General features: G+C 28.3%; 2 protein-coding genes across 4 annotated transcripts in view; one reads left to right on the forward strand and one right to left on the reverse strand.

Annotated features, from left to right (window-relative positions):
• LOC122502830 (protein tiptop-like) overlaps window positions 1–4,506 on the reverse strand; it is a 357,021-nt gene extending 352,515 nt beyond the window's left edge. Inside the window, exon 1 of one of the 2 annotated variants that reach the window (XM_043613103.1) lies at window positions 3,620–4,506. In XM_043613103.1, the coding sequence (XP_043469038.1) occupies window positions 3,620–3,659 (40 nt within the window). In that variant the 5' untranslated portion in view covers window positions 3,660–4,506. The remainder of the gene's footprint in view (window positions 1–3,619) is intronic. The other variant, XM_043613102.1, reaches the window with a different exon arrangement.
• Window positions 4,507–18,276: 13,770 nt separating this feature from the next.
• LOC122502950 (oocyte zinc finger protein XlCOF7.1) overlaps window positions 18,277–21,128 on the forward strand; it is a 201,563-nt gene continuing 198,711 nt past the window's right edge. Inside the window, exon 1 of one of the 2 annotated variants that reach the window (XM_043613310.1) lies at window positions 18,277–18,364. The gene's annotated coding sequence lies outside the window, so the exon portion shown is untranslated. The remainder of the gene's footprint in view (window positions 18,365–21,128) is intronic. The other variant, XM_043613309.1, reaches the window with a different exon arrangement.

The following is a 21,128-nucleotide window of genomic DNA, read 5'->3' on the forward strand; positions in this document are numbered from 1 at the left end:
CACGGTAACGACGCGTATAGGAAGGTGATTTTGCTTTGGATATTGCGTATACTTCTAATGGCTCATTTGTATTGCTATGACAACTGTTTTTTCGAAAAATAAAATTGCGTTTTGTGCACTACTTCGAGCCATCAGAGATACTTATCCGAAGCCACCTTCCTATTAAGTATCATACGCCATTACTGTGTTATTTTCTATCACTGTGTTTTTATAATTCAACCAAAATTTCGACCATATAATTTTATTATAAGTTATTATTATTATAATTGAAATTCACTACAAATTGTTTCGTAGAACCCTTTTACATTTTAAATTCGAAAATTTAATTTCGCGTATGTAATAAATAATTATCCAAGTCCATGATTTTTTTTCTAATTTTTAACTTCCATGCTAGTATTAATGCTTTTCAGAGCATATTTTTAGTTCTTTTTTCTACTAAAAAAATACCGCATAGTTATTTTAACTAACATTGATTTAAACACAGGGAAAACTGGGTGTTTTTTTAACACCGAATTTGGTATAAAGCATCTTAAATATCAGTAAGATGCTTTAGAAAACATCTTATTTTAAGATGTAAGATACCATTTTTCCATCTTACATCTTATTTTAAGATATCAAAAAAGACACCTATTTTTGCAGTGATCAATTGTCGACTAAATCATTTTTCTAAAGTTGCAGTACTTTATAAAAAAGTGGTTTATATGTTATTAAACTAATTTGAAATCCTTATAATTCTGTCTAAATGGACTAGAAATTTTTAAATTGCTTCCATAAAATCTTTATAGAATACAGAAAAAAATACGTTTTCTACTTTCTAAATATAAATTAGTAAAAATTTACCTACAATACACTGATTGTGAGAAAAAAATACTATATTGAATCTATATAACACTTCATGTGCATACATTCGAAAGCAAGTGCAATTTACTTGATGCAATATTTAGTTAATTTTATAGCACTGCTTTTAAATCACGGAGGCAGTTTTCGTTTCAATAGCAATGCTATAAAAACAATTAAATATTACATCAAGTAACTTACATTTGCTATAACTAATTTACATTTGAACGTATTTAAATAGTGTTATACAGATTCAACAGCATATTTTTTAAAGATGTCAAAGGTCTTCCATCCTTGAAGATGAGTTTATGTATATATATAAACTTATACATATTACTAACCGCACACTTATTTTTCACTTATATCTTATTTTCTTTGGCGAAAGACTTTTGATATATTTTACATGGAAAAAAATATTTCAAAATTTAATAAACATTAAAACCTCGGTTATTCGATGTCTGTTACAAAATATTAATGGTGTCACTAGCAAACTGTGTCTGTGCCTTACAAGTCATCACCTAATTTTCTTCCTTTTAAAATTAAAAGATATTAAAAATATCATAGGACTATGGTGAAAATAATCTGTTTGAACAAATATGTAACGAGAGGCGATTTTTTAAAGCTCTTTAAATATATAAAAAAAATTCAAAAGCAGAAAAGTAAGTCACTAATTAAAATTAGTAAACGTTTTCTCACTGATTTAAATTCAGAAAGTTCTACATAATAAAATTTAATAAACATAAGAATAAAAAATGAATCAAATTAACTAAACTATTTTAAAAAGGTGCTAAAATTCTACTCCTTATAAGCATTTACGAGGCAGAATTTTAACACCCAGTTTATTCAATATTTCACTTATACTTGACCATTTAAACATTTTTTTTTGTTATCTGATTGAAGCACTTGTTAAACCCTATCGTATTAGGTAAATGAAAACTATTGTCTGAATATCATTAACACTATCATTTTTTACCCATGTATGCGGAGAAGTATTGTCCTACTGGATCTACTTCACATGCAAGTGGAGATTTTATATATATAGGTTGTTTTTCAATAACTACTTGAAAGCTGATGAAAAGTTTTGGATGTTGAATTCAACAGGCGGAAAAGTTTTAGGTGTTCAGTTCTCAACAACAGGTCTTTCGCAGTTCACACACTGTTTAGCAATTTTTTTTTATTAAATTAAAAATTAAAGTTGGAACTAACAGAATTTTTACATTTAAAAAATGCTTATTTGGAAAAGTTTTTTTTTTTGTAAATTTTTATTCTAATTTTAAAAAAATCTTTTGAAGAATAAAAATGTAAAATACTTTAAATTTGAATTAGTGATAGAACCACTCAGTTTTCTCGAAAGTATCAAATTGATAATAAAGTGGATCAAATTAATGGCAAAAATTCGGATCAATTTTTGATTTGATTTAAGTATCATTTCGTTTGCTGACAAATAGGGAAATATAACCGATTGTCAGTGAAAACAGTTCCTGTTTTTAGTTGTTTTTGGTATTGACATTTAATTTTCAATTAATTGTCACAGTTTTTCTAAGGATATCAAATTGAGACAAAAAACGAATCAAAATGTTGCTTCGCAACACTTTTGATTCGTTTTTTGTCTTAATTTAATATCCTTAGAAAAACTGTGGTATAGACGCTTCTAAAATTTTCTTTTATGCTTAATGTGACCCAGATAGAAGAAAATATTTTTAAATAAAAATTTTTTTTGTTATTTAATTGCATGGCAATAGTGCAATTGAGGGTTCGAATCAAAGAACCAATTTTAAGTTTTTTATGCTCAAAATCATTGAAAAAAAAACCCTGTAAAGTCAAAAATTAAACTGTTTTTAATCCCAATTTTTTGAGAAACATTTTGGTTTCAAGAAATGTTTTCAAGAAATTGAAATTTTAAATCCTTTTTTTATTTAGAGGTCAAGAATATTCTAAGTCTCAAAAACTTATAACCGGTTCTTTGATTGGGACTCTCAATTTTTATTATTCATAAAATGAAAACTTTCAGTAGGAAACAAACACTGAGGAAATAAGGTCTGGAACAGTTTGTACACTTTACAACCAAAATGATTCAAAAGTAGCCTATTTTGAAGCTTAAAACTAGAATAAGTTTTAATTTATGATACTTAAAATTAAACTCTCAAGGCTAAAATTCGGTCAAAAATGGTTGTAATATAGAAGATTTAAATCAAAAGTGAAAGTGTTTTTTTTTTATAATTCCCCATAGCATCTAAACTTGCAACAACTTTGACAAAATTGCTGAAAAGTTTCACAATATTACGGCAATGTTGACAATGTTATTGTAGGTTTAGATGCTGTGGGGGATTAAAAATACGAAATCGTAAAAAAGTGAATTGAATAAAAAAATGTAAGCTTTAACTTATAGTAGCTTGATCTTAATCTGAATCAGTAAAAATTAGGAATTTCCAATTAGGAATCAACTTCTCATTTTAATCAGTGGAATTTGAGTCATTTTCTCTGCAAATAAATGAAATTTCACTGATCCAGGTAGCCAGAGGTTTATTACTATTCGGTATGTAGTAAAAATTCCGCACTGATTTAGATTTAGAGAGTGACCCCAGGTCTTAAATTAAGCCGGCAGGTTGTAAATAAAGGAAAATGAAGATGAGGACATTCACTCGAATAACAAAGCAGAAAAAATAGTGTTAGTTTTATTGAAACAAAAAGGAATTTTTCTACAAATATTCAGCAAACTACTTTTTTTTGATAAGCTTATTTCTAAAGAAACTATTTTTTAAAAATTCAATATTGTCCTTACATTTCATACGTTGCGGAGCGTGCTGTTTCCTGCGGGGCATCTGAGTCCTGCGGGGGGGCTCGATTTTCCTTGAGGCCTCCAGGTCTTCTCTATTAACAATTTGCAGTTTTCTTCTTGAAAAATCTTCTACCTTTACTTATTAATAGAACATTGAATTTCTTCCGGTTATTATCACTTTAAGCACATATCTAGCGTCACAAATAATTGATATAACCTCCAAACTCTCATCATTCACGAGCACTTCTAAAAACTTGTCATTCGTTTCACAAATAAACAAATGGAAAATTTTTTTTCACTAATTTTTTTTTTTTTCACCAACTTGTTATTTAAATCCAGGAGAAATTTTTTTGCACGTAACACACATGCCAAAGCATGTCTTTTCTGTTCCTATCACAACATGCGCTCTCTCTTGTAATTAAAAGGCAAACAAAAAAATGGCGGTAAAATCGTTAACCTTATTCACTGTGTTTTTGAAGAACTTCCACATTAAAGACGAAAATCCAGTCGAATAGAAGAAAATTGTTTCTTTTGAAATGTTTTTTCGCAAAAGCAAATCAACTGGTGTGTCAACTACTCGTAGGGATTCTTGAAAAGAGAAAAAATCGGAAAACAACCTAAAATGTTAAAAAGTCGAATATTGATCACTTGGGAATTGGGAAATTGTCAGGAGGATGATTAGACGTTATGAGGTCGGAATGACAGCTCTCTCTCTCTCTCTCTCTTTCTCTCTCTGAGTGTATATAGTTCGGTGGTTGTCACTCACGGGCGGGAAGCTCACAGTTTGATTTATTATTATGAGAAAGTGAAGACTCGACGTAAAATTCGAAATCGAGCGGGCGGCGGTCCAGCGCTGACTGACTACGGTCTGGCGTCGCAGCGGAAACGAAAGTGGTGGGGGAATACAATTACTCCCTCTCTCTCCCACCCACCCACCCGCATTTGCACATCCTCGCGATCTCACTTGCTCCGTCTTCGATTTTCTCTCTCGTTTCGCGATTCTTGTACTCGCTCTATATATCCCTCTCTTTACCCCCGCGCGCTCTCTCTCACTCTCTCTCTCTTTCTCTCGTGAAAGAGTGTCTCTCGCGATGGAGAAGAACCACGTCCACTTGGCGAGAAAGGGAGCTTTGCGGTGAGACGCCAAAGGGGAGGAAAGCCCCACGAGTGAATGAGCGGGAAGAACACGACGACGACCGTCGGAAACCTATGCAGACCTTTTTAACTTTCTCAGCTACTATGGGAGAAGTGGAAATGTTTCAAAAGATAAAAGTGCATTCTTCTTCATTTTATACTCATTTTCGTCATTGTTTTTTGAAAAATTTTTCATTTTTTTCTTGGCTGAGCAACTCCTTAAAGAATTAACTCTCCGAAGATCTGAAGCTTAAGAATTGGAATGAATTTCCGATTTTTTCTATAGATTCGATAAAGGGGTAGTTTGATTTATATAATAAAAAGATAATTCACGATTTAGATTCCTTATCATACGACTTTAAAACCCCAAACTTCTTACCGAACATTCTCGTCTCTTTTTACGAATTCAGGGTTCATTTCTATGCTAACTTGGTCTTTATATACATATATACCTACGTATCGTTAAAGCATCATTTCGAATATATGATTGAATTACTTAAAAACTGCCGTTTGGCTATAACTACACTGAAAAGAAAATTTATTTGCCTCAAATTTGTCTGTTATCAAATAATTATTTATTTGATTCAAATATTTTTAAATATTTTATTATTTAAAATATTTTTATTTGAATAAAATAAATTGTATCTGGTACAATAATTTCAGTATTTGAGTAAGGTAAATACCATTTAATTTAACTTACCCAAATAGCAAGTAATATTACACTGCAAAAAGAAGTAAATCTTAAAAGTGCGACTACAAAGTTACTTAAAACTTATACAAGAAGTTTCTGATCTAAACATCTTAATATAAAATGTTTTAAGTAACTTTGTAGTCACTTTTAAGATATACTTAATTTCTACAGTGAAGTTATATTAAAATGACCGCCTGATGGTATAATATTACATGGTTATATGGTTCAGATTTTTGTCCTTCTTTTATTGTTGAAAACCAAACAAAGTGCTCCACGTTAATTTATGCGCGTTAACCATGACTTTATCGTAAATAAAACAATTAATCTTATTTAATTAATAATAATTAATTTAAATTAACAAAATTAATTAATATAATTTAATTTAATTAACAATTTTAATTAAAATTAAATTAATTAAATTAATTAAATTTTTAATTTTAATTAACATTGCACTGAAAAAAATTCAGTTGAAATCTTCAACTACAATTATGTAGTTGAGTGGAAACTTTAAATTACTTTTTTAGTTGTGCTAACAATTTTTGTGTAGTTAATTTTACTATATTTTTGATGTAGTTAAAAAATAATAGTCCAGTTAACTAGAAAAATTTAAATTACAAAAAACAACTGCTAAATCAGTACAACTTTTTAAATTCAGTTGAGGACTTTATTGAATTATTGACAGTAGTTGAAAAGTATAGTCAAATCTACTAGAAATTTTTTTGAGTGTGGAACTAAACATGTTTGTGAAATTTTTAACTTAGATGGGTCTAAGGTCGCTCAAATTGTTCTAAATAAAAATTCTAAATAAAAGTTGCGTATTTAAGTTACTTTTCGAACGGTATATTTTATTTACAATTTCGTTTACCTATTTACAATTTATGGGTCAAAAACAAAACCTGTCTCATACATATATAGACACACTCCCCTACTCATAAGCAGATAAGTACAATATAGTGCCGAAGTGGTCCCTTTTGACGTACACATAAAAATTACAATAAAATGCATATCTAATGATTATAAAGAAGAAATTATGGTAACTTCTCGGTAATATGACCATAAGGCGGACATTTAAATATTACTGTAATATTACTTGCTAGTAGGGTATAAATAAAAGTTATTCGAAATAAATGTGTCGCGCTCCGAAGAAAAGTAACTAAGAAGCAAAAAATTTAAGGTTAAGTTTTTAATTTTTTGAGTAAAAAAGAAGGAAAAGAATCCATTATTATTAAAAGAAAAACTTTATATTCAAGTCTTCATTAAATCCAAAATATATTCAACGAAAATTGGTTTCATATTCAAATAATTAAAAATAAACGTTTAATCAAGATATAAATCTAACACGAACATAACCTTCAATTCATTTGCTTTTTAGGTACCTTTCTTTGGAGCGCGTCACAAATATGTATTTGATAAGGTAATTATTTATTTTTGAATCAAATAAATTTTTAGCTTAGTCTCTAAATTTTAATTAGATCAAGTTATTAATAACATGATGAAGAGTCGAGCACCAAATGATTCAAAAATAATTATTATACTAGCATTCAGTGAATATGATATGAAAATGTGTAAAGCATTATCAAGATACTCTTAACATCTTCAATTAAGATATTTTAAATAACTAAAAAGTTGAATCAAATGACTGTCAATTAGTGAAATTCCACTGCTAAAAAATTAATCCCCCCACAGCAACCGGATATTCAGAATATCCTATATGGATTCTATATAGGGAAACACTGTAAAAAGATATGGTTTTGCAGTATACGCTGTAACTCACAACAGAATCATTTAAAACAAAAAAATCAAAATGCATTTGTTTTAAGAGACATTTCTTGAGGATTTTTATTTTTCAATTTTTTGTAGGACTTGGAAGCCAAACAGACAATTTTCTTCATAAAAAATCTACTAATTTGTTATTATAAAATTATTAATTTAAAATAAAGAAAAAGCTCACAGGCATAGGTATAGGGGAGACTGGAGTAAACCCACTCCCCAATGGGAAATTTACAACTGGCGGAGTACTGAGCCAGCACTGGCAGTACTGGCAGCTACGCTGACAGACAGCACTGGCATAACTCTGTCGTAAATTAATAATTATAAATAATTTAACAACAAAATGTTAAATAATATTAATAAATAGTTATTATTCATAAAATATTTCTCCTCTTAAAGAAATTGTATTAAAGATAGAGACTAACAATGGATATAGTAAACGAAGTAGAAAAAAATTGTTTATAACATTTAAAAATTAAATAATAAACAATTACAGTAAGTGTGCATTATATTTTCATATTTTAGTACCTAACGATTGGAATCTAGAAATATCGCAAACCTATGAAAATAAACAAAATTGCTCACGAGGGGAATCGAACCTACGACCTACGGACTAACAGACTAACGCTCTAACCACTATGCTAACGACACATGTGTACAGTAAAGTATTAATATCTCAGTATCATTCAGACATACAATTATTGAGTCAAAGATGAGAAAAAAATAGGGATACGTTATAAATAATAAATTAAACTAAATTTTTAATAATTAAATTAAATTACTTTACTTACTGCATTTAACATTTTACGTAATTCTTAAATTACGTGATAATTTTTTAATAATTTTTTATTCATAGTAAGAAGTATAATAGTATTTTAATAGGAACCAAATTATTATTGAGATTAAAGTTTAAATTTTGTTTACAATTTTAATTTGTTTAAATAATTTATTATTTACAAAATTAGACAATTATGTTAAATTGTTATTATTAAATTTAATAAAAATAAAAAATGAACAACTGAAAAGTAAAATATTAATTTTTTTCAATAAATTTATATTTATAAACATTTATAAACTTTTTTTATAATCTTTTTCAAGTTTATGTCAAAAAAGCAATGTTGGCAAAGAGCGTTGTGAATAATTTTTCTATACTCAGCCAGCACTTGCCGCCGTGGCTTGTCCAAGCTTTGGCGAAACAAGAATTCTGTACTGCGCCAGCACTAAGTGTCGAGGCTCGGCTAGACTACGCCGAACAATCGTCTGAGTACTAAGCCAGGGGTGAACATCGGCACTACACTGGCATTTCCCATTGGGTCACAGGGTAAACCCGCTCACTAGCGATTTGACGCTAATGAACTCAACTTAAGATGGAGATATTGGTACTGTGAATAGTACTTAACATTCAACTTTATATTAACGAACTTTCGTTTAGTTTCATGAATTCAACATAGAATCAGAGGCGATCAAATGTTTTTAGAGGTGTCAGAAAGAAAACGTTTTTTGGATTTTTAAGTTTTTCGATCATTATTTTTGAGTCTTAATTTATTTGTCAAATTTTTTTGTTGCTATTGGATGTCCTTCTTCGAAGTATATATATAGTTTTGTCTTATTTTAAAAAGATTTAATTAAATTTATTCTGAAATGTGAGAAATACACTCGGGGTAAAGCCGCTCACTTAGTTTTGAATTTAAAATTTAGAATAAAATAATTTCACGTATTATATTTTAACAATAACAAAATTTATGACTTGTTAAAACAAAAATTGTAACTAAATTTCACTTTCTCTTAATAAAATATAACATTATTTAAATCCATAGTTGTAATTCATGAAACCTATATTCATTATTTATTAAACCAGTTTGTTGTTTATAGAATTGTTTATAGAACTCATAGTTTATCAATAATAAATCATACTTAAGACAGGAATAAGAAAAATTTTAATATTTAAAAAATAAAACTGTTCCATCTGGAAAAGATAAAGTGAGCGGATTTACCCTGTAAAATTTGTGATTTCAAAATTTGGTATATGTGTATTAAAAAGTTTCTCTAAGTAAAAATAAAAAAGATAAATCAAAAACTCATTATTATTTTTTAGTAGAAATTATAAGCTTTCAAATGATATAAATTAACTTGGATTTAGAGAATAATTTCCTAGATTTTTACCTATCTGAAAGAAAGTGTGCGGGTTTACCCCAGTTTCCCCTATACCTAAGGAATTATGTGAAGAAACAGTACCAAATTTCAGAACGATTGATCCAGCCGATTTTGTGTTGTGACGTACACGGACTTCAAAAAAAAGTTTCAGAAAAACGTTCCAACCATTAATAAGGATAAGAAGCACAATACTTGAAAAGATTGGCATTATTTTTAAACGTTAATACGCGTAATTTAAAAAATTTCGCAATGGACATTTCTTATGGCTCAGGAACAGCTCTTTCAAATGGTACACGGAAAAAAAAATCAGCCTAATAATGCATGGAGTCTATTGGTTCGATTTTTACATGAGCCCATTTTGCAAATATCACACAGGAGTTTACTAAAAATGCATGGCTTTTGTGACTTTTGCCACAGCACCATGCGAAAATAGGATGGATTCCAAGCTAATCACGCATGGTAGTGTGCGTGCAATATACACAACAGACGCTCATGTGTTTTTAGCCTAGTATTTTTTTCCGTGTACGTCAGAAAATATTTTAAATTTAAAAATAAACAAATTGAAGGGCTGGATGCAATAAGGGGACGAACGTGAGACTTGGAAGGGATACTACCAGTCGGGTAGCAGTGACAAGGCCCAATGGGAAATGCCAGTGTAGTGCCGATGTTCACCACTGGCTTAGTACTCAGACGATTGTTCGGCGTAGTCTAGCCGAGCCTCGACAATTAGTGCTGGCGCAGTACAGAATTTTTGTTTCGCCAAAGCTTGGACAAGCCACGGCGGCAAGTGCTGGCTGAGTATAGAAAAATTGTTCACAACGCTCTTTGCCAACACTGCTTTTTTGACATAAACTTGAAAAAGATTATAAAAAAAGTTTATAAATGTTTATAAATATAAATTTATTGAAAAAAATTAATATTTTACTTTTCAGTTGTTCATTTTTAGGGTTCCGTACACCTACGGTGTATCGGCGGAACCCTATTGGTGAGACTCTGTTGTCCGTAGCCAAATCGTGTCCCCCCCCCCTAGCGGCTAAACTATTTGACCTAAAGAGCTCAAATTTGGTCCAGATATGTATTTTCACTCGTAGATTACAGGAAAAATATAGCGAATGTGATTGGACGTGATGGTCATAGCGTTGTCAAGGAAATAACAAGATTTTTGGTCAAAAATGCATAAAAAGTGATCATTCCCCCCCCCTTAACTTCTAAACTATTCGACATGGAGAGCTGAAATTTTGCATGCTGGTGTATTTTTACTCGAATATTACAGGAAAAATATAGAGAACTTGATATGTAATGATGGCCATAGCGTTGTCAAGGAAAAACTAAAAAAATTTAAAAAAAAAATTTTTTTTCTCTAACTTTTACATTATTTGACCTAATGAGCTGAAAATTGGTATCCTAGTGTATTATTACAGTCTGACGACAAAAAATTTATTTAAGAAACTTTTTGAAAAAAAAATCAAAAAAAATTTTTTTTTAATTTTTTTTTCAAAAAAAGAAAAATTTTTTAAAATTTTTTTTAGTTTAAACACGTGGCATTAAATATTTTAAGGAAGAGAGTGAAATTTTAAGAGAATAAATGAGAGATTGTTTTCTGACTTTAATTTCTTAACTAAAAAAAAAAAAATTGGACAAGTGCGAGTTGTACTCGCACTGCAATGGCGGGTTCCGCACACAAATATTAAAACAATACTTGTAACATTGATCGGTAATTGGTAGAATTAAAATAAACAATTATAAAAATATATTAAAATCATTTGATAAAAAAAAATAACTAAAAAAAGTTAAAGTATTGTATATCTAATATTGTAAACAATAATAAGCAGAGGAATTATAATTTTGAAAATTTTGTTCCTCTGCTTATTATTGTTTACAATATTAGATATATACAATACTTTAATTTTTTTAGTTATTTTTTTTATCAAATGATTTTAATATATTTTTTTAATTGTTTATTTTAATTTTATCAATTACCGATCAATGTTACAAGTATTGTTTTAATATTTGTGTGCGGAACCCGCCATTGCAGTGCGAGTACAACTCGCACTTGTCCAATTTTTTTATTCTTATTAAATTTAATAATAACAATTTAACACAGTTGTCTAATTTTGTAAATAATAAATTATTTAAACAAATTAAAATTATAAACAAAATTTAAACTTTAATCTCAATAATAATTTGGTTCCTATTAAAATACTATTATACTTCTTACTATGAATAAAAAATTATTAAAAAATTACCACGTAATTTAAGAATTACGTAAAATTGTATATCTGAATGATACTGAGATATTAATACTTTACTGTACACATGTGTCGTTAGCATAGTGGTTAGAGCGTTAGTCTGTTAGTCCGTAGGTCGTAGGTTCGATTCCCCTCGTCAGCAATTTTGTTTATTTTCATAGGTTTGCGATATTTCTAGATTCCAATCGTTAGGTACTAAAATATGAAAATCTAATGCACACTTACTGTAATTGTTTATTATTTAATTTTTAAATGTTATAAACAATTTTTTTCTACTTCATTTACTATAACCGCACTGTTAGTCTCCATCTTTAATACAATTTCTTTATGAAGAGAAATATTTTATGAATAATAACTATTTATTAATATTATTTACCATTTTGTTGTTAAATTATTTATAATTATGAATTTACGACTAATTAATAACAATACTGCATTTATTGCGGCAATATTCTTAGCCAGCACTGGTCCAGTGCTGCGCCAGCGCTGTCTGGCAGCACTGACAGACAGTACTTCGGCAGCGCCAGACGGCGTTATCATCCCAGTGCCATGCCAGTGCTGGCTCTCAGCCTTGCCGCCAGTGCTGCCAGTGCTGGCGCAGTACTACGCCAGTTGTAAATTTCCCATTGGGGGCTTGAGCTGCTCACTGGTACCAGACTGGTATTATCCCTTTTAACCACGCGTTCGTCCCTTTATTGCATCCAGCCTTTCAATTACAGATGATTATTTAATAAAAAAACTTGAATCCTGAAGCCTGGACAATTTTAACTAAAATACTACCAACTTTGTTAATTTTGATTCGATTGGCTTGATATATTTTAACACAATATTATGGAAATATTAATTATTATCGGTTAACTTAAAATTTTTTGTTGAATATCAAAAGAAATTTAAATACCTTACCCCCCTCCTTAAGATCTTTTGGCAGTCATTACTTTTAATTTGTTTTGAAAAAGGTTATCAAAGCTTATATATAATGCATTGATATCTTTAAGATGGAAGATGAAATAAAATATATATTTTTAAAGTTTCCAAAAGGAAATTAAGTATTTAGTATTTTAAAATGCTTCTTTTTGTGGTGCACTGATGCAAATAGTAGTATAATGGAAATGCATAAAGAAACATTTCAGTAGGAAATGCTTCACTCTGAACCTAATATAGGACGTCCATATAGAATATACTGAAATATTCGCCACTATTAGGAAGAATATTCATTAACAATATTAATCACATTTCACTAATCAAAGTAAAGCAAAGTTGTTCGTGAAGTTTGATATATACAATTTTATGTTTGCTTAAACAGATTTATTGTTATCACAAAATTTAAATTCTTAAGGCAACAAAATAAATCTATTAATCTTATATATTAACAATTCGATTGTATAAGTATATGTTTTCTTTAAAGTTAACAAATGCACTGAGAAAACTGGAGAGTCAAATTCAGAGGTTCAAAAAGTGTATGTTTATTATCAAAAAATTATTTTCAATAGCATAAAACTTACAGATATTTTTGAAAGTGCTGTAAAACCAATATTACGATATTAATTAAGTCAAACAAATGTGATTGATTCAAATTAATATTTATTTGAAGAATTATCTTCGAATGCTTCTATACATATACCTCGACCCTTAAAATAAAAAATCCAACTCTATATGAAAAGAAAAGAACAATTTTCCTAAACGTATATTTTGACGAGTTTACAATTTTAAATAACCAAGTAGTACAACTCGACTTCATGACCATGTATATATAGTTAAGGAAAACAAGGTTCTGGAAAAGGGCGAGGCAAATGCTTTATAGCTTTTCTGGTGGTCTGGTTCAGTGTGCGACCTCTTTGTTAAAATGTAGAATTAAGAAATTGCGTGCTGTGCTAAGCAGACGGAGTTCCACTTCTTTACGGCAAGGTCACGCTAAACAGTCGACTATCAAAAAACTGGATAAAGCTTTCACTCTATTGTGGGGTTCTTTCTCTGCCCGTGAAATTCTATAAGGCCAATGCACAATCACCTCGTAAACTTTGGCGTGAGATAGAAAAACATGGACGATCTTTCTGGTTTTTTCTTTCTCATTCTCACTCTGCTTCTTCAAATTTACGATTTCTTTTTACTTTTTAGTCTTATTTGGAGATTTTTAAATTCTCTAAATTATTCATTTAGAGAATCAATAATTATTGATTTCGAGTCAATAATTATTGATTTCAAGTCAATGATTATTAATTTCAAGTCAATTAACTTGAAAACTGAAATATCACAGAAAAAAGAAAGTGTTATTTTAACGCCAAAAGTGGGTTTCTAACAATTAATATGGAATTTTTTTTTCAATTCAGAGCGCTACTGTTCATATGAATTCTGTGGTTGAAATAACACACTGAAGTGATAACCCCTTTTTTAGAGAATTGGCAGCGTAATACAATTATTCAATAAAGTTTGGGATTCATTGATTTTGGATAAAGCAAGAAATATATACAAAAATATTTGTTTAATGTATAATTATACAATTAAATTTTACAATTAAATAAAAAGTGGAAAAGTATTATAATCAGCTCCTTCACGTTCCGCAATATTTCTGTTATTAACTATACATTAATCTCTGTATTCTTTCATTCATTCTGTCCGCAGTTTGAAGTTAGTTTCTGTGTATGCTTTTGTTTTTTTTCTTTAAAAAATACTGTTTGGAAAATCGAAAATATGCAGGTATTTTTTCATGATTTATAATAAAATAATATTAGAAATTAGAAAATTTAAAAAAAATTATGATTAACAAATAAAAAATATATCCATTTTGTTTGTTATATGCTTTTTTCTATAACAAATTTCGTTTGACTGATCTAAATTATTATGCAAATTATTCTCCTTTTTATTTGTAAAAAATACTAGAAAATTGTTAATTGTCAAAAAATTTTGATTTAGAAATAGAAAATATACCCATTTTATGCATAATTTTTATTTCTCAACAACAATATTGTTTACAAACTCATTTTTTTCTTTTGGGAAGAAAAACATTAGGAATTTCCGTTTCTTAATATTTTTGTAAAAAATTCTCAATTTTCATAAGGAAATAATTTGCATTAATTCTATTTCTCAATTTCAATTGCTTTAATAAAATTCAAAGTTTCTTAAAAATAAAGAAAAAAATGTTTATAAATTATATTTGTTAATTAGAAAATTTAATTGAAAATGAAACTGAAAATTTTTGAATTTTTAAAAAAGAAAGGAAAAAATGTTCTGTTAAATATGTATTTACGAATATTTTTAATTCTAAAATGATTCGAAAACAATTTCTTTTTTAAATATTTTAAATATTTAATTATTATTTTTCCGTAGGAATTAAAATTCTTCAAAAGATTCAAATTCAAACCTTTTTGAAATTAATCAACTTTAAAAATATTGTTATAAAACATAAAGATAACGATCACTGCGAGTCTTCGACTCGGAGTGATTTCTTTATGTTTTATAATAATTAAAGAGAATCGGGTATTAAAATCATTATTTTATATTATAAGAATATTTTTACTGTAAAACTTTATAAAAATTATTTTCATATTCTATTATTATCTAAAATTCAAACTAAAATTCATTTTTAAATAAATTTTTATTAGAAAATTCTACGAGAATTCAATTATATTTATATAAAAAAGTAAATTATTTATTGAATAATTGAATGATTCTTAAAATTTAATTTTTATAAAGAATTTTATTAACAAATTTTTAAATAAATGAATTCTTTTGACGAATTTTAAGAAAATTTTTTTTAGAATAATTACATTTTTCCAGGAATTTGATTAAAATTATATTAAAACTAATTGAAATTCTGCGATGAGTTTTATTATTTCTAACAATAATGGAATTACTGAGAAAGAAACCTATAAAAAATTTGCAAATAATTGAATTCCTGTGAAATTTTTATTAATTAAGAAAATAATTAAATGTTTGCGTACAATTGTATTAAAATTGTTTTTAAATAATTGGATTCTTTTGGGTAATTCTATATTAAAATAGCAGATATTGAAATCCATTGAAATGAGGAAAATTTTTGAAAATAATTGGAATTTTGACAAGAATTTTATTAAATTTTTTTTAAATAATTCAATTTTGAAGAAGAATTTTTTTATTTATAAAGATAATAATTGGTATTTTGTCGAGATTTTTTTGTAAATTTTGAACATAATTGAATTTTGTAGTAAGAATTTTATTACTTTTGAAAATAATTGAATTTTTGCAATCATTTGTAACTTCTTCAAAATTCAATTTTTTAGTCTTTTTAACTAAAATTCTTCTATAAATCCATTATTTTTAATTATTAATTAAAAATACATTGACAAATTTAACTAATTTTAGAAGATTTTAAATTATTAAAATTTTTCAAAAATCTAAGTTCATTAAAATTTCTAATTAAATTCATTCAACATTAAAATTTTATAAAATTTCAAATTAAAACTGTTTGAAGTTCATTTATTTATGAAAATTGTAAACGCAACTCTTTTAAAATTGAATTAATTTTGAAGTATTTAAGTAAATATATTCATTAAATAATTTATTTATTTTATAATAATTGTTCAAGATTTAAGTTATTTAAAAAAAAAAATTTTGTCAGAAATTAAAAAAATTGAAGATTTTGTATTAGAATTCGTGGTAATTTTATTGTTTATGAGTCAAACAAGAAAGACAAAAATTCAGAATTTTCTTATGAATTATAAAAATTTAATTTTTTTCAGTACTTTTAATAAAAATTCCTGACTTTTCGCTGAATTCCCTATGTCAGAATATATGATTATTATAATTATAATAATATTAAAACTATATTATATTATTCAATTCATTTTTTATTTTTATAGAAAAAAGTTTGAATTACAAATTTTTAGGTTATATTATTTTTAAAATCGCTAATGCATGTAAAACATCTTACGAGGGAGAGGGGATTAAAAAATCTTAAAAATATCCTGACGTAATAACCCCGAGAGTGTAAGAAGTAATAATTAATCAGTAAAATTTTAGTATAATGATTTAATGAAATTTCTCTAATCACTAATTTCACACTCACTGCATACATACGCTAATTACAATCAGTGCAGTATATACTTATCGCTTTTTTAGATTTAGACAACACGCATTTTATATGAAGCTAAAAAACGACAAATTTATGACAATGAAAATTTCTCAAATGGAACACTTATACAGAAAAAATATTCTGTAACTTACAACACCAATTTGTGGAATGCAAAAAAAACCTTTAAGTTTTTGTGCTGTCTATAGCAAAATTTAGTATTTCGCGTATAAGCTGGTATGTGACACACCAACTGGCCAGTGGTAATCGCAAGAAATTTACGCATACACGTAAACGGTTTATATGTATATATGAATGTGTTATTTCTACCGATCGGAAAAAATAGAAATAAACCCGCTTAAATGTTGCAGTTTAGGTTAAAGTATTGTGCCCTCTCTCTTTCTCACTCTCGCTTGCTTTTATCCAAGCCACAGCATTTAAGCCGACATATTTCAATTTTTTTCCGACCGGGTGGAGACTATAACTCTGTTTGCAGAGCGCAAGAGTTTCTCTGAATTCCTCAGGAAACTTTTTTCCACGCGTTTTTCTGACTTCATACACTTAATTTTATTTTGATGTGACATTAAATTTTGTCCTTATGTTTTATTCTACCTAACATTTATTACTTTATTATTATTACTCCAAAATAATTATCAGAGAATTTGATTGTAATTATTCATTTTATTATTATAAGAATTTCCACTGCATTAAATTATCAAAATCTGATTTTTGTATTTTTAAAAAAATTTGACCTCCTATTTCAAAGTATAGACAAATTTGTTTTAAACTGATTTATAAAAAAAGCGATAGCAAAATTTTAAAAAGAAAATTTAATAGAGAAGTTTAAAATAATCCCAAAAATCTAGAAATGTCGATTGAATTGTAGAAAGTTAAAAATTCGAATATTTGAAAAATAAAAAAATTTCACATAACCATCTCGGGTGATTGTTCTTTCATTGATAAACATAATAAAAATGTGATCAACACGATTCTCTGGGGGAGAGGTCTTCACCTGAAAAAGTTTTCTAGAAAAATTTTCTGAAGAAATAGAATAAATATTTTTCTCTTTAATTCCGTTAATTTGTAATTACATGAAAAGGGAAATTGCATATTTTTAATGAAATAATGAACTAACATTTTTTCTCCTAATGCTTCGGATAAAATAAGTTCATTTAAATAAATGAAATAAGTACTCTAAAGGCAATCGGGATAAACAATAAATAAAGAGAACATAACAATGAAAATAAAAAAATTCATATATGAAACAGTATGAATTAAAATTTAAGATAAAAAGTTGGAATTTAAAAAAATTGTAAAATAAAGACACACTTGGAATACACTTTTCATATAAGTTGTTAATTAAATGACTATCCGTTGGGATATATAAAACCATGAAGAAGGAACTTTTGCTACTGGACCCAAACTCAAAAGGCCCATCAGGACAGATTAAACTCCATGAGAACACAAGTTGTGTGCATGGAAAGGAGGCGGGACTCAAATCCTGGCGTTTAAGAGAGAAAATCAGAAGAAGGGGGGGGGGGGAGAGAGAGGTGGACGACTGCTTCCTCCCAATGCATGACGCCTCCAGGGAAGGGGGGCGCTGAAATTTAGCGGACGTCGTTGGTACTACAGTCGAACGAAACGATACTCGTGAATTTCTCATTTCCAATAAACTACATCTTGTTCTTTGAAGATCTTCAAAGTTAGTGAGTACTTGATTCAATTATTAAATGTCTCCACTTTCTATAGACGTAAATGCAACATTGCAGGCAATGCGATTCTTCCACAATTGTCAAAATATTGAAACCTAACCTCAAAATACAGATTTTGTTTATTTTCTTATTTTTTCCTCTTTTTTCTTTTATTTTCACTGAAATTTTATGCATCGTACATTAGAATAAGGTAGTAGTTTATGTATTAAGATGTTATATGTCATTTTGCTTCGAAATGACATTTTAGGAATATTACATCAATTATACGAAAATTTACCAAGAAGTTATGAGAAGTTAGGGTAACTTCCAAATCTTTCGTTTGCTGTTCACAGTTATTAAAATTAGAAAAAAAAATTAAATTAGAATTTTTTTTTTAATTTTAATTATTTTAATTAAATTAGAAATTTTAAAATTAAAATTCATTTAATAATAATAATGATTCTATCACTAGGTTTTCAAATTTTCTTTATTTCTTTTTTAAATATGTACTTATAATTTAATTTTTCGCAATTTTTACGGTAATATTTAATAAAATTATTGTTCACAAAGCAATTCAATTTGGCAAAATTGCCATGTGAGAAAGTTTGAGTAATAAATAAATAAAAGTATTTTTAAAATAACAATCCTTTTATTAAATCACACTCCATTTGATTTAATATGAAACAAAAGTAATACAAATTTTAAATATTTTGATATAAAAACACTCCGTTATTAATTTTATGAATATATAAGATAATAGATATATAATAAGTTTCTTATTCGCCAGTCACGAGAGTACTGGCTTGTCGTTTCGTAAATTTTATTCGTCACTATATTTTTCGTCAACACTCGACAAAATTCGTCAATTTATTTTTATACATCTGATTACATTCGTTCTTCAATAATTACAGCTTCTGAAGAGGACAGCTTTGCTGTTGAAAACGTTAAAGGAATTGTTTTAATTTTTCCATTGGCTTAACTCAGAATGATCGTTGACTTCAATACTTAATTAAAATTCATTAAAAATTATTTTTTAATTTTATAAAATTCTAGAACATTAATTAAATTATTTTCATAAATTCTCGTCTGAGAAATTATATTAGGTAAAATTTAAAATATTTATAATTAAAAATTTGTTCCACCAGAGAAGTAAACAAAAACCAAAAATAGGCATCAAAAATTCTATTTTCGATAAATTAAATATATGTAAATCAATATTAAGTCATATTGACTTTAATATATTTAAAGAGCAATAAAATTTTATATCATGAAAAACAATAATTTTCTATAGTGTATAGCTAATTTTTACTTATGACAGCAATTAATTAGCTTTCGCAACAAAAAATTGTTGTGACTTGATAGTTGACACAAGTTCAAAATTTTTATTCGTTTGTCTCATCCGTTTAATTTATTTATTTGCTTATGTGTTTCAATTATTTATTTATTAATAAATAATTGTTTTGTGTGAAAAGAATGTTTTGTTTATTCATGAAAATTCTTTTTTGTGAATGAATTATATTTCCGTTGTTGTTAATGACTCCAACTACTATTGTTTTCCAACGTTTTTGGGTTTTAGGTATGTTAAAAATTAACAAATTTTATTTTTATGACGATTTGAAAAAGATGATGTAAACTGTATCACTGATTTATTTCGACTCCCTGAAGAGAAAATCGTTAAGATTTCGAAAAGTTGGAGAAAAAATAAACACTAAACATTTGGTCCAAATGACTTCGTTTTTATTAACGAATTATTAACGAAAAAATTAAAATTTTTTGTCCGGAACTTACAATGTTTTAAGGACCTTAATTTTTGTGTCAAATTCTGATGATATTGATGCCTTGGGTCCAAGAATTTTTGAAGAAGGTGTTAAATAAAATAAGTACTGAGTACTTTTCACTGTGAACACAGATCATCAGCTTATTTATTTATCACCTTTCGTTTGATTAATTGTAGTCTAAAAATGGGTACCCCTAAAAATTAATAACAGATTAGCTATTATGATGTGGAAAAAATATTCTTTACGCAAAGTGATACTTTAATGATGACAATAAAGTTTTTCTAATTCGAATAGCAGTTTTATACGTGTGCAATACTATTTTAGATGTATATAATTTTGGCGCGATTTCAAAGAGCTTACCTTCGGTAAGAATCGTGTTTAATCGCACCGAGTTGAAGTTCTCGAACCACCGGATGGTGGAGCTAGGAGACGACCTGCGTGATGTCGTACCGCCCACGAGAACTTGGCTGGGCGGAGTTGGAGTGATCTATAGCGTCATAGAATACCCCCTCTTTGAAGTGGCGGCCGTTTGTACGTTCCTCAAGGCCACGCCCGAGAAGAGGAATGCGCGGTCGCGGCCCCAGCCCCTTCAGCGATGTTTATGCTCCGTCGTCGTGTCTCTATCTGGTTCTGTCTGTTCCCTGTTCCGGGCTCTTTCTCTTCTGTCCACTTGTCCCTTTCTTTCCCTGCTCTATACTCCTCTCTTGTCCCACATGTTTGGCTGCTTCATTCCCTGTGCACTTTTCTGTCTCTCTCTCTCTCTCTTTCTCTCTCTCTCCCCCAGCCTCCCTGGCTTTTCCACCTCTACTGGCTGGCTGCTCTTTACCTCATGTCCATTTCTTATATTCGAGGCGTTCATTACCGCTAAACATTCCTGTCAATTAAAAGTGCACGACCAGTCCGATTTAGTGGCGATCTCTACATACTGGCGCTGCCGTGGACCAACCCTTCTCCGTGAGATACCAGCAAACTGTATGAATACAGTGGCCGAAATGGTCATA

The sequence above is a fragment of the Leptopilina heterotoma genome, unplaced genomic scaffold, assembly GCF_015476425.1.
Source record: "Leptopilina heterotoma isolate Lh14 unplaced genomic scaffold, ASM1547642v1 Lhet_24, whole genome shotgun sequence".
NCBI lineage: Eukaryota > Metazoa > Arthropoda > Insecta > Hymenoptera > Figitidae > Leptopilina > Leptopilina heterotoma.